The 27,619-nt window shown below is 39.3% G+C and overlaps 2 protein-coding genes and 1 pseudogene across 6 annotated transcripts in view; 2 read left to right on the top strand and 1 right to left on the bottom strand.

Moving 5' to 3' along the window:
- The window catches only part of Esco1 (establishment of sister chromatid cohesion N-acetyltransferase 1), a 75,985-nt gene extending 66,992 nt beyond the window's left edge, over nucleotides 1-8,993 (bottom strand). For all 5 annotated transcript variants that reach the window (XR_013089055.2, XR_013089058.2, XR_013089056.2 and 2 more), the window contains exon 1: nucleotides 8,888-8,993. The gene's annotated coding sequence lies outside the window, so the exon portion shown is untranslated. The remainder of the gene's footprint in view (nucleotides 1-8,887) is intronic.
- On the top strand, nucleotides 900-4,799 carry LOC143382641 (large ribosomal subunit protein eL24 pseudogene; annotated as a pseudogene).
- Nucleotides 8,994-15,796: 6,803 nt separating the features above from the next.
- On the top strand, nucleotides 15,797-26,926 carry Snrpd1 (small nuclear ribonucleoprotein D1 polypeptide). Its single transcript, XM_076836518.1, has 4 exons — nucleotides 15,797-15,949; nucleotides 19,328-19,404; nucleotides 22,680-22,871; nucleotides 26,751-26,926. Exons 1-4 carry the CDS (start codon nucleotides 15,936-15,938, stop codon nucleotides 26,825-26,827), a joined length of 360 nt encoding a protein of 119 aa, XP_076692633.1. The 5' UTR covers nucleotides 15,797-15,935; the 3' UTR covers nucleotides 26,828-26,926.
- Nucleotides 26,927-27,619: the final 693 nt, after the last annotated feature.

Below are 27,619 nucleotides of genomic sequence, written 5' to 3'. Positions count from 1 at the left end.
AAGCGGCTCTGCCACTGAGCTATAGCCTAAACCGGCAAATCACTTATTAAACAGTCTTTTCCTCTACAGAACCCTATAAATATTTTACATAATCTGCTCTTGATATTTCAAATATTACTGAACCTTCTACCATCTTAAATTGTGGTAATTCCATTAGAAGACTTACTGCAAAATTCAGTACATCTCACAACACTAACAAAATCTACAAAACTACTTTTCCCTCGAGTCACTACAAAAGCCTCTTTGATTCCATAAAACACTGGTGCAAATTCAGGTAAACAATCCAGGGCCCTGTTCATGCTAGGCAAGTGTTCTACTGCTGGGATTACAGAAATACACCACCACATCATGCTCAAATTCATAAAGCCTTCTAATCAAGATTTCCAAGAAAAATTTTCAGCAATACTTAGCTTAACCATGGCACAAAGAATACTATAAGATCTACCAGGAGCAGAACTCACATTCACATTTAAAACTCTCACATGTGGTACTGATCCATTTCTATCAACGAAATGCAAGCTCCCCGTGTCGTCTGTCTTTTCCCTTATTCCTCTTACCGCTCCTTTCATGAATATCAAGATATTGTGTCCACCTAAAACTAAAAAGTAAATTTTAAAAAAAGCCTGACTTTTCCCAAATAATTCTCTTTCCTCTAAAGCTCTGTGGTAGAGGGCTAAATGGTGGTCCCAAAAAAGATGCATCTCTGTCCTAATCCTTGGACCCTGTGAATGTGATTTTACTAGGAAAAAAGGTCAATAATTAAGGATCTTGAAATGAGATCATCCTAGATTATCCAGGTGGGCCCTAAATCAGTAAGAAACATCCTTATAATAAAGACACAGAAAGTTCGGCACAGAAAAAAGAAAATAATGTAAAAATGGAGGAAAAAAATTGGAAGAATGTCATCACACACCCAGGAATGCCAGACCCATCAGAAGGTGGAAGAAGAAAGGAACAAATTCTCCTCTATGGCTTTTGGAGGGAGTGTGGCCTTGATTTCAGGCTTCTGGCCTCCAAAACTTCAGAATCCTAAATTACCTTCAGGTTTCTATAAAGCCAGGTATTTTAATCAGCAAACCCTAGTGTCTGGAGGTTACTGTTCTTTTACAAGGTCTAGCTCTATAAATTATCTTTTCTTCCTTATTTATTTGCATATTGTTCTAATGAACTCCCGTTATTTCAAATAATTCAAGTTGTTTCTCACATTTGAAAATGCCTAACAAATACTTAAGAAATTAAAAATTGCTCAGTATGATGGCACATGCCTCCAATTTCAGCAACTGGAGAGGCTGAGACATAAGGATCCCAAGTTTGAGGTCAGCAATTTGACAAGACCCTGTCTCAAAATAATAAAGGGCTGAGAATGTGGCTCAGTGTTAAAGTGCCCCCGAGTTAAACCTCCAGTACCAAAAAAAAAAAAAAAAAAAGGAAGAAATTAAAAATTGCTTTAAGGAAAATAAAGTTTAAAATAATTATTAGTAACTAAAAACATAGTCTGGGGTAGTCTCATTGGTAGAACAATATGCTTGGCATGCAGTGAGACCCTGGATTCAATTTACAGCACCAAAAATGTAGTTAAAACACATAAAACATCACAATTGAAGCAACAATAGACCATTAACAGAGAATGCAACAGAATACATACCATAACACAAGATATTGTCCCTAATAAAGTTTTCCTAACATTCAGAGAATAAATCTCTTAAGCTGGTACAATGCCACACCTACAGTTCCATCTACTCAGGAGACTGAGGAAGGAGACTCCACTGAGTGCAGGAGTTCAAATGTAGCCTGGGCTAAGGTAGCAAGACCCCATGTCAAGAAAAAAGAAAATCTTGCTGGACAGTGGTTATGCCTATAATCCTAACTACTTGGGAGGCTGAAGCAGAAGGATCACAAATTTGAGGTCAGCCTCAGCAATTTGTCAGATTAGGTCTCAAAAATAAAAAGGACTAGAGGCTTTGCTCAGGGTAGAGTGTTCCTCAGTTCAATCACCAGTACTTCAGAAAAAAAGAATACATCCACTACACAAATGGCCCCCAAATAAAAGCAGGGGTGTGCATCAACTCACTTTATGTGGAAGTAACAACTGGAGATCTAAAATTTAATAAAAGGAAAACTATACACCCAAAATCACTAATATTTGATAACATGTAAGCATTAAGATACCCACCATCACCAAGTAACACTGATCCCGAGAAGCAGAAAAGCGTGTGCGCACTTCAGACTGAACCCAGTGAGACTCTACCACTACTGACCTAGATCCCTAGCCCTTTTTGTTTTGAGACAGGGTCTCACTAAGTTGCCCAGCCTCCCCTCAAATTTATAATCCTCCTGCCTTGCCCTCCTAAGTAGCAGGGAGTACAGGTGCTGGAATTACAGGCATGCTCCACCACACCTGGCCCCCAAGGTAGAATTTTGACAGCTATTAGATACAGCAGATTCATAAGCTATACAAACATAAAATAATTCGATAAAACATATAAATTAGGGCTGGGATTATGGCTCAGAGGTAGAGCGCTCGCCTACCATGTGCAAGACCCCAGGTTCGATCCTCAGCACCACATAAAAATAAAAGATATTGAGTCCAACTATAACTAAAAAATAAAGATTAAAAAAGAACATAAATTAACAGCCCATATTTACAACACAGAAAATACACTGGGATGAGGATACAGCTCAGTCATAGAGCACTTGCCTAGCATGTGCACAGCCCTGGGTTTGATCCCAGTACCATTGGAGGAAAATATAACACACTAAAATGTTGACAGTGATCACCTCAGATGAGGCTAAAAGGTACACAAAGAAGCCAGGCATACTGACACATGCCTGTGATCCCAACTACTTGGAAGGCTCACAAGTTCAAGGTCAGCCTGAGCAATTTAGCAAGACCTGGTCTCAAAATAAGTAAAAAGCTCTAAGGGATGAAACTTAGTGGTAGAGCATTTGCCTAGCATGCAGGAGGCCTTGGATTCAATTGCCACAACTGGGGGGGGGGGGGGGGGGACAAGTATACAAAAAATGAAGAAGCATCTTCACATTTTACTTCTACATCATGTGAATGTTTCACATCAAATGTAAAGGGGGGCAGGGCTGGGATTGTGGCTCAGCATAGACTGCGGGCAGGACCCGGGTAGGATCCTCAGCACCACATAAAAAATAAAGGCATTGTGTTGTGTCCATCTACACCTAAAAAAATAAATTAAAATAAAAAAATAAAGGGAGGGGTGGCTCAGTGGTAGAGTGCCTGCCTGAAATGTGTGAAGCACTGGGTTTAATCCTCAGCATCATATATAAATAAAATAAAAGCATTGTGTCCATCTACAACTAAAAATATTTTTTAAATAAATAAATAAACCAGGAGCTGGGCACACACCTGTAATCTCAGCAGCTCAGAAGGCTAAGGCAGGAAGATCTTGAGTTCAAAGTCAGCCTCAGCAACTTAGTGAGGCTAAGCAATTCAGTGAGAACCTATCTCTAAATAAAATATTAAAAAGAGCTGGGTATGTGGCTCAGCGGTTAAGCACCCTTGGGTTCAATTCCTAGTATCAAAAAATAAATAAAATAGGGCTGGGGTTGTGGCTCAGCGGTAAAGCACTCGCCTAGCACGTGTGAGGCACTGGGTTCAATCCTCAACACCACATAAAAATAAAGGTATTGTGTCCAACTACAACTAAAAATAAATAAATATTTAAAAATAAATCAGGCACAGTGGTGCACACCTATAATCCCAGTGACTGGGGAGGCTGATGCAGAAAGATTATAAGTTCAAAGCCAACCTCAGCAATTAGCAAGGCCCTAAGCAATTTAGTGAGACCCTGTCTCAAAATAAAAAATAAAAACAAAAAAGGGCTAAGGATGTGGCTTAGCTGTAAAGTGCCCCTGACTTCAATTCCAGGTACCAAAAAAAAAACCATACTGCCAGGCATGGTGGCACATGCCTATAATCCCAGAAACTTGGGAAACTGAAGCAAAAGGATCTCAAATTCAAGGTCAGCCTCTGCAACTTATCAAGATACTCTCAAAATAAAATACAGATGTAACTCAGTGGTAGAATGTCCTGTGTCCAATTCCCAGAACTGCCAATAAATAAATAACCAAACAGATCCTTGCACAGAACACCTCTACAATGACCTGGCCTTGGCTTCTACTTGTAAAGAGTTCCCTTAATGGGTTTTCACTTTTTGTTATAGGGTCGGGCTATGCATTTTTTGAAGGTACAAGATATACCCAGGACATGGGAGGTGTTACGCCAGGACTGACAGAAAGATTTTCCAATTTCCTAATGCAAAATGTAAGCTGACATTCTTTTCCAAGAGGAATCCTTGGCAGGTAAACTGGAATGTCCTCCTCAAAAGTAAGCAAAAAATGGGTAAGTCAGAAGAAATTCAAAAGAGAAACCAATGTGCATCAAACTTCAGAGGGGCATCACTGGTGAATCTCTTGCAAATATAATGGCCAATAGGAATCAGAAACCAGAAATTAGGGGCTGGGGTTGTGGCTCAGTGGTAGAACACTTGACTGGCATGTGTAAGGCACTGGGTTAGACTCTCAAAACCACATAAAAATAAAGGTCCATTGACAACTTAAAAAAATATTTTAAAAAAGAAAGAAAGAAACCAGAAGTCAGAGTGGTTCAATGACAGCAAGCTATAAGGGCTGACAAGGAAGCAAAAACAGCTAAGCAGTATCTAAAAAGATAGCAATGGCTGTTACTAAGGATCCCACAAAGGCAGCTCCTAAGCAAAATTGTAAAGCCTGTGAAGATGTCTGCTCCCCAAGTTGGTAGAAAATGCTAAACTAGCAGATCTGATTTTAAAATAAAGACATATAAAAACAAACAAAGGGAAGGGGCAGGGAGTTAGCAATGATGGTAGAATGTGATGGACATCATTATCCAAAGTTCATGTATGAAGACATGAATTGGTGTGAACATACTTTATATATAAACAGAGATATGAAAAATTGTGTTCTATATGTGTAATAAGAATTGTGATGCATTCCGCTGACATGTATTTTAAAAAATAAAAGCAATTTTTAAAAATCCAGTATATATGGCTGGGCACAGTGGCACATACCTGTAACTTCAGCTACTTGGGAGACTGAGACTAGGGGACAGAAAGTTCAAGTGTAGCCTGGGCAACAAAGATAACCCCAACAAAGCATAATCCCCCATATATATATGCATGTGTACACACACATACATACATACACACATCTTCTTTAGACCTATGCAAAATGCACAGGAAAAGCTCAAAGACAATCTGCATATGTTTACACAATAGCTTGTTCACAGCATTAGTCATACTAGCTAAAGTAGACACAACATAAATTTATCAAGTGATGAATAAACAAAATTTGGTATACCTGCATCAGACTATTGTAGTCAACCTAGGAAAAAAAAAGTAATGACAAATGCTACAGCATGGTTGAACTTTAAAAATATTAGGCTAAGTGCAAAAAGCCAACCACAAAAATCCAAATACTGTTGATGTTGACTTCACTTTTTCCTTTTCCAAAAAAAAAAAAGAAAGAAAGTACAAAACTGGGGGATGTGTACCCCAGTGGTAAAGCATTTACCTAACATGTTCAAGGACCTGATTTCAATCCCCAGCACAGCACACCAAAAATACAAAATAGACCAATGAATTTTAATGTAACAGTACAAAAAGTATACAGAAAAAGTTTTAAATTCCACATTGTAACTTAACCTTTAAAATATTACATCTGACCAAGCACGCTTCTAATCCCAGTGGCTCCAGAGGCTGAGGCAGGAGGATTATGAGTTCAAAGCCAGCCTCAGCAAAAAGCAAGGTGCTAAGCAACTCAGTGAGACCCTGTCTCTAAAAAAAAATGCAAAAAAGGGTTGGGGATGTGGCTCAGTAGTCAAGACCCTGAGTTCAATCCCCAGTACCAAAAAATAAATAAATAAAAATAAAACAGCACATCTTGAGTTCTGCTATAGTATCAACGAAAAATACCACAATTATATGATAAAGTTATTAAAATAACTTTCTCAACATATTGACATGAACTGGATTTTTCTTCATATATTCCAACTAGAACATACAACAGCTTGGACACAGAAGCTGATTGGAGAATCTAGCTGTCTTCTGTTAGACCAAATATTTAAGATTTACAAAAACATAATCCAGCTACCATTCTCTTACTATATTTTTATTATAGTTGTTTTTCATTCAAAAAGTTACTTACATTAACCTATAATTAGTTTATTATACATACTAGTAATACATGATTTTTAAAAAAATAATGGGATCCTGAGACCAAAGTTTAAGAACAACTACATTAAAGTAAATTTTTTAATTTTTTTTTTTTTGTAGTTGTAGTTGTAGATGGGCACCATGTCTTTATTTTATGTTTCACTTTTATGTGATGCTAAGGATTGAACCCAGTGCCTAGGCAGGTGCTCTGTCACAGAGCTGTAACCCCAACCTCTAAAGTAATATTTAATATCTTATTTTTAGTTACCTTGAGTTTTTAATGTAGTGTAAAGCAGTGTGAGCTTAAAATAAAGCTGCCCCACTCCCTCAAAAAATGACAGCTAACCCACAAGAATAGGATCCTAATTTGAATAAGATAATCCATGTATGTATAATGTCAAAATATACTCTATTGTGATGCATATCTAAAAACAATATCTTTTAAAGTTAAAAAAGCTAACAGAATGCTACAGTTGCAAATATAATTGGTTGTATAATATAAAGCTATGATATAGAACTTAATAAGGAATAGACCCAAAGAATTTTTCACTGAGGATGCATAGAAAAATAAAGTCTGGGTTTTGGAAAGGTTAACAAAGTCCTGGAGTGAATTATCACAATTTTATTCAAGTTGGTTTCTATAATAAAAACTTACCACCTTCAGTAGAGATTATTCAAATAACTCTATGTGGAACATAAATCTGCTAATAAAGCCATGAAAAAATATTAACTAATAGAAAAAAAAATGCTTTTTTTGAAATAGGGAAAACTGATCACCTTCATTATTGGAATACATACAGCCAGCTCCTATTTTAATGAGCTAAAAAGGGCCATCCAGCAAAGGGTACTAATGGCATTACTTAATTAGAATTCTTTTCTAGTTCTTCTGTGAAGCATATCAATTTAAATGCCAGCAGCACAAAACCCTATACTGGTTACATGGTTTTTGTTTTTTTTTTTTTAAAAAAAAAAAAAAAAAACTTCATTACTGAATTATATTAGTGATTGAGCAAGGCTAAATTACATTCTCCTCAGAAAAGAACGATTAAGATGAGTGAAACTCCTCAGCCAGGGCAAATTTTGTTCAAAGAATCTACTTGCAAAGTCATACACCTGACCTAAGAGCTATGTACTGCTAAAATGAAGTGGCTCTATTAAAGATCTAGTTCTCTAATTTCCTCCCATGGTATAGGCCTGAATTTGCAGTTCCAAATTAAGCATTTTAAAGTACTTCTCATCCTACTCTCTGGAGGAATTCCATTGGTACCCAGGTGGTGAAAATTTTTAAGTTTTTCAATTATGGAAAAAAAATTACAGCGGTCAGGGTGCCCGGTGTAAAGCAGCAACTAAGGACCTGATCAGAGGAGAAGCTGAATATAGCATGGTTTCCTGCAACCTCCATGTTTACTCCCGGAATTTTATTTTTTAGTGCTGGGAATTGAATCCAAGTCCTCCTGTATGCTAAGCACATGCTCTCCTGAGCTACACCCCCTGCTTTAATCCATTTTTTTTAAATTAATGTTTATATGGAGAAAACCCCGCCCACATCTAATTATTTCATTAAGTCGTTTTTTGAATTTTCTGCTACTTTATTAAAATATAATTTCCTAATACTGGTTAGCTAAAATAACTTCCTGCTTAAAAAAGAAAAATCCCATTTCATCTAAGACTACAGAAAACATGGTTCATAGTACTTCTCAAATCTCAAGGTTTTAATTCCTTCCTCCTCCTCCTCTCTCCCCGCCCCCTCCCACCCCCTGGAAAATTCTGCACGCGCCGCGCTTTCACAACGCATCCTTTAGAGGAGGATGCTTCTAATTTTTGGACCCGCTATCCCATCCAGTCTGTGCAAAATACAACCCCACTAAAAATATATATATTCTTGAGAACAGTGATAAAAATCAGAAACTCAATTCCCTCTTCTTGCATCTATCTCTATAAACTTCACTATGGCCCTCAACGCACCCATCATGACACCAGAGCAGCCTAACCTGTGCCCAGACCGCCCCGCCCCCACCCCAACCAAAATTACTCCATGACCTTGGGCCCCGGCCACCACACCCCTCCCAAGCTAAAGAATGTTAAAATCAAGATTCTCCCCCGCCCCCCATCTCGCCCCACAGACCGCAGAGGCCTCAGGGCTCGTGCCAGGTCCGCGGGCTGTGGGAAGGGACAAGGGGAGCGAACCGCAGGAACCGCAGCCCCGCGGGTGTTGGTGAGGCTGCCTGAAGCTAAATGCCAGGAAGGAAGGGCGCGGGGGCGGGGACGAGGCCCGGGGCTACCTGCCCGAGCTGGTGCCGATGCTGCACCAGTAGGCGCGATGGCTGCACGCCACCTCTGAGCTCGGAAAGCCCTCAGTAACCCGATTTCCGACTCGACGCAGTCGGGGCCCCTCAGTAAGCCTGTCCGCCCAGCAAGCTGCGACAGGTGATGTGGCGACTGGGCAGCGGGGCGTGCAGGTCAGCTGCCTACCTCAGGCGACGGCGTCTCTGAGCCTCCCACCTCCCTCCCAGCGGCGCGAGGAGCCGGGACCAGACTAGGAAGAGGCGTGCGAGGGATCACGACACTGAGGTAGGGACAGGAAGAGGAGCCGTCTGCTCTCCGGAGGGGCTGGCAAAGGGAAGGGAAGGACGAGGGCTGAGGGACCGTCAGGAACGCTCGCATACCTTTTGCCTGGCTGCGGATCCCACTGGTGCCAACAGATCGCCTCACATCCGGGTATCCAGAGACACTCAGCTGCTTCTGCCGCGGCCGCCGCCTCCCCGCGGCGCAAACACCAAACTTCCGGCGACGACGGCTACGCCTCTCCCGTCAGATGGGAGTTACCTGTGACCCTCTTGGGTGCGCTTGCGCAAAGGTCCTCTTCAGCTTTAACCAGCTCAGCTGACGTACCCAGAAGACGAAGATGGCGGCCACGCTAGTTGCGTGTCACGCAATTTTTCATCCCGGCCCCGTCGGCTGGGCGTCGGGGAAAGGCGAGCCAGCGTCCATCCTCAGCGCAGGCGCGGTGGGAAGCCTCGCGTGCGCGCCTCCGCGGGTGGGCGCCTGGCAGGGAGCGGTGGCGCCCCCTGGCGGCAGCCCCGAGTCCTTTCTGGCCCCCAAGGGTGTAGGTTTCCTTTGGAAATGGGTTGCAACCGGTTCCTTGTAGGTTTCCAGTATTTTTATCTGCCATTATCTAGCCCCAAAGTCTTTGATCTAACAGGGGCCAATATAAAGAAGCAGAGTGGGATTAGCTACCTTTCTATCTCCTTTTCCTGTACTGGACTTTAGCAGGTCTGGAAGGCACAATTTCCATCTTGTGCTTTAAAATACAAGTCTATAAGAAACCATAAATTCTTGTACTACATTTATTCAGGACAGTTGTTCAGACAAAGCTTTGGCTCTTCGAAACCTCTAAAAATAGAACCCAGGGTTGGTTTTGTCAGTAGGATTTATGTTTTCCACACTGCTTTTATTATTTTTTTTAAGAGAGAGTGAGAAAGGGAGAGGGGGAGAGGGGGAGAGAGAGAGAGAGAGAGAGAGAGAGAGAGAGAGAGAGAGAGAGAGAGAATTTTAATATTTATTTTTAGTTATCGGCGGACAGAAGATCTTTGTTTGTACGTGGTGCTGAGGATCAAACCTGGGCCGCAAGCCTGCCAGGCGAGCCCGCTACCGCTTGAGCCACATCCCCAGCCCTCCACACTGCTTTTAAACACACTTTCTGGGCTACCTTTATTTGCAGAGCTGTGAGAATAGGTACTAAGAATAGAAGAGAGGTGATGATGCATGGGTTCTCCCCTTCCTGCCCTCCTTTCCTTTTCTTGACGCCAAGTACCACCAAAATGTGCTCTTAAGTTTATCAAGCCTGATGCTTTTCTGACAATACATCTTCCACAAGACTTTAGTGAGCTGCCTGGCTATTAGTGGAGAGAGTCTATGGATTAAGCATAGTGGTGAGGCCATTCCCCAATTACCATAGGTTACTTGGCAAAATCCGGCCCAGTGTCCAGCAGGCCCTCCCCCACCCGCCCCCTGCAGTACCCGAGGCACAGGCTTTAATGGCTTATGCTTAAATTGTGGGGGAAAAGAAGCTCAGGAGTAAACTGGGAAGGTTAAAGCTTGTTATTTACCTGAGGATCTGGTCTACATTTTCCTTCATCTTTAGAATTGTCAGACAACTAATGGAACTTCTTTTTTGTTGTTGTTCTTTTTTTTTTTTTAGTTTTTGACGGACACAACATCTTTGTTTGTATGTGGTGCTGAGGATCCAACCCGGGCTGCATGCATGCCAGGCGAGCTCGCCACCACTTGAGCCACATCCCCAGCCCTGTTGTTGTTTTTTTTGCACAGGGGATTGAACCCAGGGGCACTTTACCACGGAGCCTTAAGTTCTTGCATACATACACCCAGGCACACGCCATTTTTACAAGCGTGCATTCCTCCCAAAATAGCAAAAATAGGCATTTGCTTCTAAGTGATCTATTCCGCTGTTTCACTTTGTTGTATTAGTCAAGAAGCATGGGAATCCTGATAAATATGACAATATGAAAACATATGTATTTATTTTTGGTACAGAAGTAGTTGTATAATTCATATCTACAATTTTAGATTTTTTTTCTAAAATTATATACACTCCTTTTCCTTCTTTCTTTCATTCTATTTTTCTTCTTTTAATTGCGGTACTGTGGATTGATTGAAGGACCTTGCATGGAACTACATCTTCAGCCCTTTTTATTTTTTAACTCTTCTCAGTCTGGCCTCCAATTTATAATCCTCCCACCTCACCCTCTCAACTGAAATTTTACAAGCATAAGCCACCACACCCAGCTATAGTCAGTTTCATAAATGTACAGTGAAAAAAAATAGTTTGCTTTTGGAAAAAAAAATAAACTTTGACCATTACTTTTTATCATTTTGAAGAATATTTTTCACTTCTGATTTGTTAATATCAGAGGTCTCACTTCATAGACTAATTAAATCTTAATTATTTTGTAACATCTTATTTAACAAAATTTGTTCTGCCTTCTACCTATGTTTTTCTTTTAGAGCAGTCTGGTTTTTTGTTTGTTTGTTTGTTTTGTTTGTTTGTTTGTTTGTTTTTCTTTTTTCTTTTGGTACCAGTGATTGAACCTACCTTGCTTATTTTTAGACGGGGTCTCCCTAAGTTGCTCAGGGCCTCACTAAATTGCTGAGGCTGGCTTTGAATTTGCAGTCCTCCTGGCTTAGCCTCCTGAGTTGCTGGGATTACAAAGATACATCACCTTGCCCAGCTAGAGCAATTTGTCTTTGAGCTCTGGAATTCGAGTCATTTAATTTGATTGTCTGAGATAAAAAATAATCATGATCAACTGAATAAATTTCTTGCATCGCTGAACTTTCAGTCTCTTCCAGGAAAAGAGTAAAGAATTCAGGTTTTGAAAATATTGGTCAATGAGAATATTAGCATTGAACTTGTGGAAGAATATAAATCACAACTGAAAAAAAAGAAAAATAAGATTTAGTTCAGAAGGAATTGGGATAAGCAAGAAAATATTTTTTTTCAGATAACTACGAGGTAGGATGACATTCAATTTAAAAAGAGAAAGAAATGCTTGAAAATCCAGACAAAATATTAGACATATCTTTACTTTGAAAATCCAGCTAAAACTAATGTAAGCAACATTTTTTGTAAGGACTTCATTGGTACCATAACTGGGAGCTATATGGAAATCGCTGACCTCAGACCATCCTGAAATCTGAGGCTCAAATTATATCAGCAAGACACTCTACTATGCTCAGCTCTTCTTCTATCTGTATTAGCTTCATTCTCAAGTAAGTTTTCCTGACAACAAAGATTTCAAAAGCTTTCAATGAGCCAGGTCCTGTGAGTTCATGACTATATTTTCAACAACTCAGAAGGCTGAGGCAAAAGAATCAAAAGCTGGAGGCTAGCCTCTCTTCAATTTAATAAGACCCTGTCTCAAAATAAAAAAAGGACTGAAAATATAGCTAAATGATAGAGTACCCCAGGATTCAATTCTCAGTACAGGGGGATAGGGGGAAACTTGCAACAAACTGGCTCCAATAAAAAGAGAAGCCTCCATTCCTAAGAGCTGAGAAGTCCTGGAGGAGAGTTCAGATCAGGTCAACTTTATCTTGTGCTCATGCTAGAAAAAAATGCTGGAACCTACATGTTGTATACTAGATCTCAAAATTATGGTTCTTTAAATAGTGAGAATCATTTTCACAGCCCCTAATTCCATGTACTCTTTCTAACCTAAAAACCGTGAATGTAATCTCTTGGGCTTGTTTAAATTGTTAATTTTCCTTGCTGACTCCAAACTGCAGAGTGTACTTTTCTGCACTGGCTTATGATGATAGAATGGTTGCATTGCCCCACACATCATATTCTCCTTTACTGGTTTCTTTCTCATGATCAATCTAAATCCCTATGATATATGTATATAAATGTTTTCTAATTCAAATAGAACAGGACAATCTCACTTTCAGACTGACCCTACTGCTAGCAGCAAGTAAAGTTCTTTACTTTGTTACACTCTTGCTGACTTTGTTTCAGGACTCTCAATAGTTTCCATACCATGATGAGAGAGTAAAAACTCTAAAAAACTTCAAGCTGGAAAACAAAGACAAAACTTATAGCAATTTGGTATAAGTCAACTGACAATGGCATTTCAATTTGCCATCTGAGAGACTCACATTAATAAATACAAGTAATTATTGCTGGTTCCATATATTTGAGAAAAGACAAGTAAGTGTTATCCAGACTAAAGAACTGCATGTACAAAAGTCTGGAGAGGAGGATGAGCTTGATGCATTGCAAGAGCTCAAGTATTTTAATATTGTTTAAGGGAAAGAAAATAGATTAAAAGGTAGTCGAAGCTGGATAGGATGGCATACAGCTGTCATCCCACCTATTCAGGAGGCTGAAACAGGTGTATAGCAAATTTAAAGCCAGTCTCAGCAACTTAGTTAGATCTGGTCTCAAATAAATTAAATAAAGGGCTGAGGATGTAGTTCAGTGGTAGAGAACCCTGGGGTTCCATTCCTAGTACCAGGAAAAAAAAAAAAGGCAAAGCTCAAAGTGGAAAGGGACTTGGGATAATAAGGAGGAGTACTCTGTGCTTGGTAATAGAGACACTTCAGTAAACAATACATACAAGTTCTCCTTCCTTATAAAGCATACATTCTAATGGGGAAAGCATTTAGTTATTTCATCAGTATTAATTGAGAGCATATGGTTTTGTCATGCCATGACTGCCCATCTTGAGTCAAAATCACTATGATTGCCCAAGTGACCCGGGAAGTTTTCCCCAAATAATTTTCCAGCATAAGATGAATGGAAAAAAGTAAGAGTAGCATGTGGAGTTTTGTGACCAGCACTTGGCACCAGGAATGTACCTGACTCTTTGATATTAGCCTGATATAAATCAGTCACATTCTGCCTTTGATGAAGTGTCTTTGGTCTTGATCACTTGATAACCCCCCTGTCTTTTAACTCATATCACAGGGATCCACCTAGTCTTATTGCCACCCAGGACCACACTTCTGTCTTTGGGAAATGAATCTAGGGATGCTTTACCTCTGAACTACATCCCTAGCCTTTTTTATTTTGAGATAGGGCCTCACTCAGTTGTTTAGGGACCCTCTGAGTTGCTGAGGCTGGCCCCATATTTGCCATCTGAGAGAATTGGAGTAGGCGTTTCCGGTCATTCATAACTCTTGTCTTCAGTCTCCAATAGAATATACTCTGTATAATCCTGGATCTGTCTCTTTCTTCAGTGTCACAGTACCTTGGGGTTAGTTCTCATACACAGGGCTGTTCTGGAACAAGGGCACATTATATGCAAAACATTATTCTAGATGCTACAGTGCTGCAGTGAACAAAACACACATAATTCCCTGCTTTTGGTTTACCTTCTCATTCCAGGCAATAAATAAATGCTAAGAATGAAACAAATATGATAATAAAGTAAAACTATCCAACTTTCCATGTCAATGGAAATATTTTATATATACACTGTAGTCAGAGCTACCTATTATGATAAAGTACTTATTATTATTTGGTACCAGAGATTGAACTCAGGGGCACTTAGCCACTGAGCCACATCTCCAGCCTTTTTTAATATTTTAAGAGAGACAGGGTCTTGCTGAGTTGCCCAGGGCCTCCCTAAATTGCTGAGACTGCCTCAGCCTCCCAAGCTGCTAGGATTACAGGTGTGTGCCACCAGGCCCAGCTGCTGTTGAGTAATTTAACTGAGGTTATATAATTTACATAACCACACCCAAGCACTTTTTCTTTTTTTTTAATTAAGGGGCTTATTAACATCACCATGGATTTTGGTTAATTTAAAAATTCTCTGTCCTGAGACTGGAGTACTTGTTCTAAGGAAATTCCCATAGACCCAGGGGCTACAACCTATCCACATACAAAAGGGAAGAATATTTCATACAAGGGTCTAATTGGATCAGCTTAAATCCCAATCTAATTGTGGTCAAGTATTGGACTATAGTCACTGGTATAAAGGGTAGAGTCAGCTCCCACAGGACCACATGAATAGCCAGAAAAATAAGAGGAACTTTTGGGAAAAGAATAGATAGATGTAGAGAAGGCAGAACACAAATATTCATTCCAGCCATGATACTGATATTGCAGTCCATGGACTAGGGGCATCTTCCTCAACTAAATACTTATTAAAAATGCAGAGTTTCAGGCCCCACGACAAGTGAATCAGGATTTACACTTTAAAATATCCCTTTAAAATTTTAATCTATGCACATTAAAATTTCAGAGTTCTGGTGATTGAAGATACAGTCCAGACAAGAGATACACTTTTTTTTTTTTTTTTTTTTTTTTTAACTACTGGGGATTGAACATAGGGGTGTTTTAATCTCTAAGCTATGTCCCCAGCCCCTTTTATTTTTATTTTCAGACAAGGTCTTGTTAACTTGCTGAGGATCCTGCTAAATTACTGAGACCACACCCGTCTACAGATACAAATTAAAGCCATAATTTTGGAGATCACTTATCAGAAAAGTATCCACAAAAAGACTACAGCAGTTAGACCCCAAGCACTCTAGTGGGTAATGGTTCCACAGAGAAGAATGAGCCATGGAAGGAGCCCTAAAAATAAGTTAGTGAGAAAATCAGGTGTGTTGGCATCCTAGCAGTCAAGAGAAGAAGGTGTTTCAAAAGCACAGTGTTTGAATTAAATGGTGCGGAAATGGTAAGATGAAAGTAGAACGTTCTGTTTTGGAGCTCAGAACTTAAAATGCAATTAACAAGCTAAAAGTTTTGACTTTCTTCAAGTACATTAAGGAATGCTACAGTTCCTGCTGTAGGAACCGAGTTAGAATTATCCTTTGGGCTTCCCTTAGAAATTTTTTCGTTCAGAGGAAATTATATTCCGTGCTTAGTCACCGCTCCCTGCTGTGAGGCCAGCTGAAGGCGACAGACCTACTAGGAGGAAACTTCCTCCTAAACCAGCCTCACGCCCACAACAGCCGTAAAGCAGTCCTCCAGCCGCCAGGGGTCGCCGTCGCTCTCCTCGCGGCCGGAAGGGAGTGCGGCCCAGCAAGGCCTTGGAGTTTCCGCCGTACGCTTCAGGGTTCCGCGCGCTCTTTACGTCCGGAGCCTCCGGAGTAGGCGTTTCCGGCCATTCATAACTCTTAGTTGGTGGGTCTTCGCTTGTCTGATATTGTGCACTATCGGACCAAGGGGGTAACAGCGCCGCTAGGATGAAGCTCGTGAGGTGAGGATGTGACCAAGCGAGGTGGGACCGTGAAGGGAGGATTTGGGCTGGGCTCAGAAGCTGGGCTGCTCCGAGGCGGGAAACCGCGTGCGTGCGGCCTGCTAACGGCCTCCAGCGCCCGCCCCTCCCGCGCCCATATTGGCGGCGCCGAGGGTGCTGGAGTCTGGGTCGCACCCGGACCCAGCGTGTCTTCCAGTAGGTTAGTGTGAAGGCCGAGCCGTTTCTTGTCATCTAGTGTGTAGAGGCCTTAAAAGTGCAGCGCCTGACGTCCAAGTTCGCTTTCGGTTAGTAACCACTTTGCAGTGTGTGCCTGGTTCTAGTGGCTTAGAAGCTGCATGAGGCTAACTGGAAACAACGACACCTATGTGCAAGTCAAAGAGGAACTAATTCATAAATTTGCGACTTTAAACATTTTTTACAGTCTCTAGATTATTTCTCATTTAGGATACGGTTTTGATTTATGAGGATTTTCCCAGTATAGAATCATCATTTTAATTGTGGCTGACTATAAAGATATTTCTCAGGTATTTCTCCCGTGTTTTCTGTCACTGTGTCAGTTAATTGAGCCTACTAAAGACTTGGAGGCCTGGAACTTAGGAGCAGAGAGTTGCAAATAAGCTAGCAATTAGAATTATTTAACTAGTTTCTATTTTGTTAAGTCAAGGATTGTTGTCCTCGATTAGTTATTGGGCACCTGTTACACTATACATGGGTAATAGAATTTAAATATTTATTTTTTAGTTTTAAGGGACACAGTACCTTTATTTTACATTTATGTGGTGCTGAGGATCGAACTCAGTGCCTCAAGCATGCTAGGCGAGCACTCTACCACCGAGTCACAACCCCAGCCCATAGGTGACAGAATTTAAAAAGCAGCATATCTGCCATTTTGGAGCATTATATGTAGTGGTGAAGACAAATGAATAGGCAGTTTCTATGTTTGAAATAACAAGATTCTTTGGAATATTGTGTTGGGGGGGGCAGTTTGTAGAGGAGGCAATTAAGATTAATTTTCAGGATCTTCCTCATATTTCCCCACAGCCCCATTCAATTTTTATTTGAACTGTAATATTGAGTAGAAAGTTTCAGAATTTGTTCATACCTGCTAGTCTAAATCATAATCTTTTAAAATTGACTTTCGGTAGTTTACTTTTTGAGTCAGTTCTCATTTAAAGATGTTGTTATGATGGGATTTTCATGTAACTTTTTTTTTCAGTTTATTTTACTTTAATTTGCTCTAATTAGTTGTATATGACAGTAGAATGCATTTTGACAACACCATACATAAATGGAGTATAACTTCTCATTCTTCTGGTTGTACATGATGTAGAATCATACCTGTTGTGTAATCATATATGTGCATAGGGTAATTTTTAATGTCCAGTTCATTCTACTATCCTTCATAACCCCAGATTCTCTTCACTCTCTTCACTTCCCTCTACTTAACCCAAGACGTGCAAATATATCCACCCCCCCCACCACCACCAATTCTTTTTGGTACTGGGGATTGAACTCAGGGACACTCAACCACTGAGCCACATCCCCAGTCCTTGTTTATGTTTTATTTAGAGACAAGGTCTCACTGAGTTGCTTAATGCTTCACTTTTACTGAGGCTGGCTTTGAACTCTCTTGCCTCAGCCTCCCAAGCTGTTGGGATTACAGGTGCATGCCACTGTGCCCCACCCCCAAAGCATCATTTTTAATGGTTATGCTTAATCTTGTTTTGTATCTTTGGTAAAATATAGAAATGAAATTTCTTCTTACCATAGAATGTATTCTGTTCTGTACCTCAGTTCCTCGGTTGGGACCATCATTTTTTTCCTCATCGTTTCTATAACTGAGGGGGAAATTGATTACTTTTCTCCTGATCTTCCTGATGTCTGATAAACTTCTAGTTTTGCCAATTCTAATAAAAATGTGCCGTTATCTAGTTCTCTTTGTTCACTTAGTGTGATACTGAAGTTATCTGAATATTTGATTCTAACTTTTAGTAATTAGGAAGAATTCAGATAGTAAAGTCTTCATCAGAAAATAGTTGAATGTTTGTGCTTCCTTGGTTCTGATAGGGTGAGGTAATCGTATATTTTTCCAGCCTGAAGTACCCTCCTCCCTTTATGTACTCACCACAACTGAGGTTTGCCCCCCTCCCCACACTCATGGTTTATTTTCCCTTTAGAAGTAAATATTTTATGTAATGAAATGCAGCATTTTTTAAAAAAACTAGTTGGAGGGCTGGGGGTACAGCTCAGTTGGTAGAGTGCTTGCCTTGCACGTGTAAAGTCCTGGGTTCGATGCCCAGTGCCACACCAAAAAAAAAAAAAAAACCTACTTGGAACATTCTTGTGTAAATCTTTTTTTGTGGACATAGCTTTCATTTACCTAAGTAAATACTTGAGATTGAAGTTTTTGAGTCATGGTATAGACGTGTAATTAACAAGAAGCTGTTTGAGGGCTGGGGATGTGGCTCAAGCGGTAGCGCGCTCGCCTGCCATGCGTGCGGCCCAGGTTCGGTCCTCAGCACCACATACAAACAGAGATGTTGTGTCCGCCGAATACTAAAAAATAAATATTAAAAAAAAAAAAAGAAGCTGTTTGATTGTTTTTCAAAGTGATTGTACCATTTTTTTTGTAATATGTTCTATTTGCCCTTCATCCTCATCAGCATTTGTTGTTGTCAGTCTTTTTAATTTTGGGCAATTCAGTGGGTGTGTACAGGTATCTCCTTTTAATTTGCATTTTCCTAATGGACTAATAATGTTCAGCACTTTTTCATCTCTCCATTGGTCATTCTCATGATTTTTACCCCCCTTGGACACTTTACCACTGAACATGTTTCCATCCTTTTTTATTTTGAGACAGGGTCTCTTCCCAGTTCCCAATCTGGCCTTAAACTTGCAATCCTCCTGCCTCAATTCCCAGACTTTAGGACTGTGCCACTGTGCCAGGCTATCATGAATTAATTTTTAATTTCTTAAAAAATTTTTGGTACTGGTGATATAAACCAGAGAACTTTAACACTGAATTACATCCTCAGCCCTTTTTATTTTTTATTTTGAGATAGGGACTCACTAAGTTGCTGAGGCTGGCCTCAAACTTGTGTTCCTCCTGCTTCAGCCTCCTGAGTCACCTGGATTATAGATGTGTGCTATGTGCCCAATGCAAATAACAGTTTGTGTTAGGATGCTAACATTATTCTTTGTAAGTATTGAGGGTTGGTTCAGGGAAAGCTAAAAATGTTACACAAATTACTAATAGAAATTAATGTGGATAGATTTAGCAGATTTTCAGTATCAGGTAATTTTATCCTTTCAGCTCTATAGATAGGCTTTTGAAGTGTTAAAGGTAAAAATTAATGGTTTTATTCCTATTTTCCATAGATTTTTGATGAAATTGAGTCATGAAACTGTAACCATTGAATTGAAGAATGGAACACAGGTCCATGGAACAATTACAGGTATGGAAACAGTTGGAGTGTTTAAATTTAGACACTTGTTTTCATTTAGGTCCCCCCCGCCAAAAAAAAAAAAAATCTCTGCTTGCAGACCACAATTCTTTTTTGGTTGCTTAATGAACATTGTCCTAATTCTAGTATAGATCTGCAATTTTTTGTGTGAGTGAATTATTTAATTGACCTTACATGGCCTTACCTTAAAGGCGCTTATGCTACAACCAAACTGAATTCCCCAGGTATCCCGTTTTCTTGATTTTCTGACTTTACTTGTGTGTGTGTGCTTCTGTACTGAAAGTTTTTTTTTTTTCAGAATATATTACAGAGCTTTTATTTTCATTGGGATTGTGTTCCCTATTAGATTGTAACATTTTTGAGGATGGAGTGTGGAGTTTCTCTGTCTCATTATGTTGTGTAAAAATATGTGGACAATGAGGGGGGATATTAGGAAACCTTAACTTGATCTACGTAAGGCAAGTAGTATTCACATATATTTTGGAGAATTTTCTTTGCTCACAGTAGGCTTTCCAAAATTTTGCAGAATTTTTTTTTTTTTTTAAATTATTTTTGCTATGATGGAGATTGAACCCAGGGCCTCCCACGTGCTAGGCAAGTACACTACTAAGGTATATCCCCAGCCCCCAAATTGCAGAGTTTTCAAAAGAATAGATGGGCCAAATGAAAGACAGTACTCTTGGAGCATATGTTTCCATTCTCTAAAATACTGAAATTTTAATATTTGTATCTGAGTAAACCAAGAAAAATGTAAAGTATTAAACTAACATTACTGGTGATCATATTAGAACTTTACAAGTTGCTGTGGAAGGAAATTGAAACAGTATAAGGTTGTCATATAGTCTTAGATCATACTGTGAAAGTATAATTGCTGTCCTGTTGAAATTCTGCAACTACCCCAGTGCAGTAGTGCATACCTGTAATCCCAGTAACTCTGGAGGCTTGAGACAGGAAGATTGTAAGTTCTAGACCAAGCCTCTGCAACTTAATGAGTCCCTAAGAAAATATTAGTGAGATCACAGTCTTAAAATTTTAAAAATAAAAAGGACTGGAGATATAACTCATTGTTAAGGGGCCCCTGGCCATTCCCAGTCCCTCTCCAACCTCCTCCACTCCCTATACCCCCCTTCGCGCGCCCCCCCCTTTTGCCCCAAAAGTAGTTTCGAGTGTGTTGCTGGAGGTTGAACCCAGGGCCTCCTATATACTAGACAAGCATGTACTACTGAGCCTTATCCCAAGCTCATGCATTACTGTTAATTTTTGCAGCATTGGGGATTGAACCCAGGGTCTTGCACATGCTAGGCAAGTGCTCTACCACTGAGCTACATCCCCAGCCCCAGAAATTTCATAAGTAGTGATTCAGTCTGTTACCTCAGAGCACTGTTTTAGGTGTTATGGAGGAGACAATGTCTCTCGTTGGAACCCAGAATCTAGTGGTGGAAGACATAACCTAAATAATATAATGCAAGTTTTATCTAATATATAATAGGCACTTAATAAATGGATGTCCTGCTGGGTGCAGTGACAAACACCTGTAATACCAGTGGTTTAGGAGGCTGCCACAAGAGGATCCCAAGTTCAAAGCTAGCCTCAGCAACAGCAAGGCATTAAGCAACTCAGTGAGACCCTGTCTCTAAATAAAATACAAAATAGGGTTGGAGATGTGGTTCAGTGGTTGAGTGCCCCTAAATTCAATCCCTGGTTATCCACACACCCCTACCACCACCCAATAATATACAATGAATGAATGTCCCAGGGGTGGGGACAGTTATAATAAGTTGAGGGAGCAAATTTGGTTAAGAATCCTATTCCCAGGCTGGAGTTGTAGCTCAGTGGTAGAGTGCTTACCTAGCACTTGTAAGGAACTTGGTTCAATCCTCAACACCACATAAAAATAAAATAAAGTTGTTATATTGTATCCATCTACAACTTTTCCCTCCACACCCGACAAACCACTGTTAAAAGTTTCTTGTATCATATATGAACACATAAAAACATAAATAATACATATTCATTTAGTCACCACAACAGGAACAGTCATACTTTACCATAAAAATAGTTGGGATTAAATTTAAATGACTTATGATGCACTTCCTGGGATGTAGACAGAGTTTATTCATTTTCCCCCTTCCCCTGCATGGATCAAGGTCTTTAAGAAAATAGAATGTATTATGAGTATATTAATTTCAGGAAAAAAGAAGTCTTGTTCCTCTCGCTGGAAAGGAGGAGGATAGGATCAGTAATACTGAAAAAAAAATAGGCAGTTTTGGAAAAGTTGAGAGACTTCTGTTGTTTTCTGATCTTAGCTTTCTAAGGCAAGAAATTAGGTAGGTCTTTGGTTATCCCATTTGTTCAAATATAATTTCATAAAGGCATCAATAATCAGGTGTTTCTGCTATAATGCCATATATTCATTCTGAAAAACCTTGTTTTGTGTTTTACAAAGTCTCATACTAAAAATAATGGCTTACTGAGAAAAATAGGTTGGGAAAGAACACTCAGAATCTTTGAAACTGGGGGCTGGGGTTGTTGCTCAACAATAGTCTGCTTGCCCAGCAACAAGCATGCTGGAGGTGCTGGGTTTGATCCTCAGCACCACCACATAAAAATGAAATAAAGATGTTGTAACCACTACAACTTAAAAAAAAAAAAAAAAAAGTTAAAAACCTTTGCAACTTTGTAATCAAAAGCATTAACAATCTTTTTTAAAAATATAGTCAAGAGCTGGGGCTGTAATTCAGTGGTAGAACACTGATTAGTGTGCATAAGGCTCTAGGTTTGATCCCCAGCACTGCAACAAACAAACAAAAACAGTTAAAAAGATAATCTTAAGTTCCTAGTAATAATAAAAAATACTGTAGGCCCTATAGGACTTTATTTTCAAAACAAAGATGAGAATAGTTGTGGCATGTGGTGTATGTAAGTTACAAAGAGAACTGCCAATAAACACCTTTCAAACTTGGGATAGGAGAAGAATACAGGGCATAATGAACATATGTAACAATCAGGGCCCTCTAGGGCTTGCTATATTCACTTCTATAAGCACACCTAGCTTGTAAAACAGTAGTATGGCTAGGGAAAAATCTCAATGAAGGAAAGATTGCTGATTTACATTGGCGTAATTCTGCATGTGTGCTAAATTCTGTCGAGAAACACTGCAAAACAGATGTGCTCTTACAGTAGAGTATTAACTGTGGCTTGACAAATTAATTGGTTGCCTTAATTATTGTGCTAATAATAACGGCTATGCTTTTTTTCTACTTTAGGTGTAGATGTCAGCATGAATACACATCTTAAAGCTGTGAAAATGACCCTGAAGAACAGAGAACCTGTACAGCTGGAAACATTGAGTATTCGGGGAAATAACATTCGATACTTTATTCTGCCAGACAGCTTACCTCTGGATACACTACTTGTGGATGTTGAACCTAAGGTGAAATCTAAGAAAAGGGAAGCTGGTAAGTTTGAAGGATTATAAATGTTTTAGTATGCTGTTTTAAATCCTAATGCACTATTCCAAATACAACATTTGTGAACACAGGTGGTTTTGTTGTTCTTGTTTTTGTTTGTATGTGGTTCGAAGTTTCCTGTATTTTCAATGAGTGCATATAGTATTTATTGTAGCTCTTGGTGTTATTATTTAAAAGATTATTGCTCTTTTAATATCTTGTCCCTTTGTGCATGGCTTGATCTCTTCACACTAGAAGATTTGGAGATTGACTTTATGCCTGATATTTTAAAATACCTTAATGACTATGCATAGGATCCCCCTTCTTTGCTTTTTCTCCCTGTTGTTGTCCTGGTGCTTGTCCCTAATAATTAAGAAAACTTGCGGGCTGGGGATGTGGCTCAAGCGGTAGCGCGCTCGCCTGGCATGCGTGCGGCCCAGGTTCGATCCTCAGCACCACATACAAACAAAGATGTTGCGTCTGCCGAAAACTAAAAAATAAATGTCAAAATTCTCTCTCTCTCTCTCTCTCTTAAAAAAATATTAAAAAAAAAAAAATTTAAAAAAAAAAAGATGAAGAGACAATGTTTTTTAAAAAAAAAAAAGAAAACTTGCTAGTTAAACTTCCATAATTTCTTTCCTTTTGCTCATTCTTATCTTCCTACTTTGGAACCACCAAAAACAAAAACCACTTCTGACAGTTTTGGTTTGGTTTGGTTTTTGGTGCTACAGAGGAATTTATCCCAGGGCATTTTACTATCTAGCTACATTCCCAGCCCTTTTTTATTTTGAGACAGGGCTTCACTAAGTTGCTGAGGTTGTCCTCAAACTTGCAATCCTTCTGCCTCAGCCTTCCACTAGATTACATGTGTACGCCATCATGCTGGCTTCTGGCTGATTCTCTCTTTTTTTGTACTGGGGATGGAACTTAGAAGCACTCCATCAGTAAGACACATCCCAGCCCTATTTTGTATTTTATTTAGAATCAGGGTCTTACTGAATTGCTTAGCTTCTTACCCTGTTCTGAGGCTGGCTTTGAACTAGTGATCTTCCTATCTTGACCGCCTGAGCCTCTGGGATTATAGGCATGCGCCAACATGCCCAGCTGATTCTCTGATTCTTATTTTTTCTCTCTTGTTTTTTCTTTGCCTTATTTATTTATTTATTTGTATTTTTTAGTTTTCGATGGACCTTTATTTTATTTATTTATATCCAGTGTTGAGAGACAAACCCAGGGCCTCACATATGCTAGTCAAGTGCTCTACCACTGAGCCACAACCTCAGCTCTTGAAAAATGTTCTTGACTTTTTCATGCATCCTCCCTTAATCATTTTTCATAGAATCTTGTAATTTTGTGGATGTAGTGCCTTTTTTTTTTTTTTCCTGGTAAGGTTAATTTTAGTTTTGCTTTTTAAAGTTTTATTCTGTATTTGACATTGTTAGATCTCTGTTTCTCTGTGTGTTTCTGTGTATCTGTTTGCGTGTCTGTGTGTGTCTCTCTCTTATTTTCTCTGTCTTTTCCAGTACTAGGGATTGAACCCAGAGGCACTCTATCATTGAGCTACATCCCAGCCCTATTTCCTTATTTATTGGGGTGGGGAGTACTAGGGATTGAAGCTAGGGGCACTTAACCACTGATCCACATCTCCAGTCCTTTTTTATATTTTATTTAGAAACAGTCTTGCTAAGTTTCCCAGTCTGGCAGCCTCCCAAGTCTCTGCAGTTACAGGCATGACACTGTTGGACTCCTCGACTAGAGGGTCTCACTATGAAGTTGTCCCAAAGTAAATTGCGTTCTTCACTAGGAGATCCAAAATTTCAGGATCTATAAGTCTTTTGTAGAGCTGTTTTTCTCAGCTCTGCTTCCTTGGGATAAGTATTTTCAGCCAGCTTTATAGAAATAGGGCTGGGTGTTTGTAGATATTCACTTAATATAGTGACTTTGAGACTTTTTTGCTCTGTACCCACAGAAATATACTTTGCATCTTGACTTGCATATACCTATAGCTTATACCTATACCCATGCCTATAGTCTCATAAAAGTTTAAAAATATAAAAGTAGTAGTCTTTTTAAAAATTTTTTTATTAGTTGTAGATGGACAACTATTTTATTTTATTTGGTGCTAAGGATCAAACCCAATGCCTCACACGTTAGGCAAGCGCTGTGCTACTGAGCTACAGCCTCAGCCCCCAAAAAGTAGTAGTCTTAATACAAATGTGCTTTAAGTTTCCTATTCTGTTGTCTTTTGGTTTAAAAAAAAAAAAAAATTGATTGTAATACATACTTTGAAAAACCCTTTTTAACCCCTTTCTCCCTCTCAGTCCTGTGCTCTCTACTTAGCAAGTATTTTTTAATCTGAAGTCTTCTGATCTCAAAGGAGATTTATTCTGCCTTTTCTTTTCTACTTACCTGTCAGGGAAATAATGAAGTCTTTAATCCACTGTGTTTTTTCTGTTTGTTTGTTGTTTTTGTTTGTTTGTTTGTTTGTTTGTTTGTTTTTTGCATGTGTGTGGTGCTGGGGTTCAACTACTGAGCTGCATGCCCAGCTCTCCTTTTCTATCATGAATAGAATTTCAGAAAGAACTGGAGATAAATCTGGTTGATCTGCATTACTTTAACAGAAGACTTACTCCTTAATGCTTTGAATCAATGTGTATGACTAGAATCAGTGCAATGATTCTAGAAATTTTGGAATGTAATCCATGTCAGTTATATCTAATATTACTGTCTAAAGATAAAATAAGTGTATTTGTATGACAAGTCCTCTGTCATTGTGATATTCAGCTAGGGATGTAGGTGTCAGGGATGACCAGGTGTCAGGATATTGCTGTATGAATTCAAGTGGAAGATTATGATTGGACATCTAAGATTCTAAGTTTAGGAGATTGTTATTTGATGTAGTATGTTTAAATTTTCTTGGCTTTGAATTAACTTAGTTGGAGTATAGTGAGTAACCAAAAATCTGACAAGGTTTTCATGATCTGGTTCCACTGATATGTTCTACTATTTTGATCTCTTTTCAGTCTTCTATGAGGTCCAAATCATTTGTTTCCTTTTGTTGTGAAAATAAGATATAAAGAAAAAATACTTTTAAACTTGACAAGTTTCATGGTAAATTCAAATAAAACAAATATAACTGTCTTTGCACCAGCAGTTCTTCATTCTGCATGAAGGGGGCATTTGCTTTGAATTTTAACACATTTTGAGAGAAGCTGAGTTTTCTTTCCTATAGCTGCTGTAAAAGAAGCTGGGCCTGGTGGCAAGTTGTGATTACAGGTGTAATCCCAACAGCTTGGGGCTGAGGCAGAAGGATCACAGATTCAAAGCCAGCCCGAGCAATTTAGCAAGACTATCTTAAAAAGAGAGGAAGAGGGCTTGGGTTATGGCTGGTCCATAGAGCACTTGCCTCACTTATGTGAGGCACTGGGTTTGATCCTCAGCACCACATAAAAATAAGTAAATAAAATGAAGGTATTGTGCCCATCTGCAACTAAAAAAAGAAGAGGGGAAGGGGGTCGCTGGGTATGTTGGTGCATGCCTATAATCTCATCTACATATGAGATTGAAGCATGAGGATCTTAATATGGAGGCCAGACTGGGAAACTTAGTAACACCCTGTCAAAAAATTTAAAAGGACTAGGGATGTGGCTCAGTGGTAGAGTTCCCCTGGGTTCAATCCCTAATACCACCGACAACAACAACAACAAAAAACAGGGTTGGGGAGAGCTTGGGGATCTAGCTGAGTAGTAGAACACCCTTGATTTCATTTCTCAGTACTAAACTGCAACAGCAGGAACAAAAAAGGGCTATTAAGTTATGGAAGGCTTGTATGTAAATGCTTTTTGTGGTGACCAAAAGACAATTTACCTTGCTTTTCTTTTCCCTCAGTTGCAGGAAGAGGCCGAGGCCGAGGAAGAGGAAGAGGACGTGGCCGTGGAAGAGGAAGAGGGGGCCCTAGGCGATAATGTGTCTCTTGATTACTGTTTGAAAGTGATAAATGACTTTGAGATTTTTTTGTACAGGTTTTGTTTGTTTGTCAGTTTTTAATAAACATAAGTGTGGGACAGAGTTGTCTGTTTACTATATCAAATTAAAATTCCAGTTGTTTCCTGTACATTCATGAAATGAACAGTGAAAACTAGGCAATTTCATTTTTAAATGATTAGTCTTTAAATTAGTTTGTTTTTGTGGTGCTAGAGAATCAATCCCAGGGCTTTACACACATTAAATAAGTGCTCTATCACTTAGCTACATCTGCGGCCCCAGTCTTTAATTTTTTTTTTAGTCTTTAATTTTTTTAACTAAAATTTTTTTCAGTGTATATACATGGAATATATATCTATATTTAACATGTATTGAATATGCCTTTTATTGTTTTACTCTGATTTTATTGCATGAAGCCTATCCATTGGTCAAATAAGTTATTCATGGCATTTAAGAAAGTCCTTATGAAATGGGGATCTAAAATTATTTTTCCTCTCCTGCACTGATAGTCATCTAATTCAAAAGTCATTGATTTTGTTGTCATTGGTTTCTTGAGTTAAAATTCCAGCTAATGTTCCCTAGATTTGTGAGCAGTGTTGAATCTGTCAGTGTGGAATGTCAGTATCTTATATAACTCCTTTATCAAGTAGTTTTATAAGGCATCCTTGAAGAACAAAAGGAAAAGTAAAATCTAGTTTTTTTAAGAATTTAACCTTTATTTGTTTTTATGTGGTGCTGAGGATTGAACCCAGTGCCTCACCCATGTTAGGCAA

The sequence above is a fragment of the Callospermophilus lateralis genome, chromosome 17, assembly GCF_048772815.1.
Source record: "Callospermophilus lateralis isolate mCalLat2 chromosome 17, mCalLat2.hap1, whole genome shotgun sequence".
Classification (NCBI taxonomy): domain Eukaryota; kingdom Metazoa; phylum Chordata; class Mammalia; order Rodentia; family Sciuridae; genus Callospermophilus; species Callospermophilus lateralis.
This window is presented reverse-complemented; position numbering and strand designations above follow the sequence as displayed.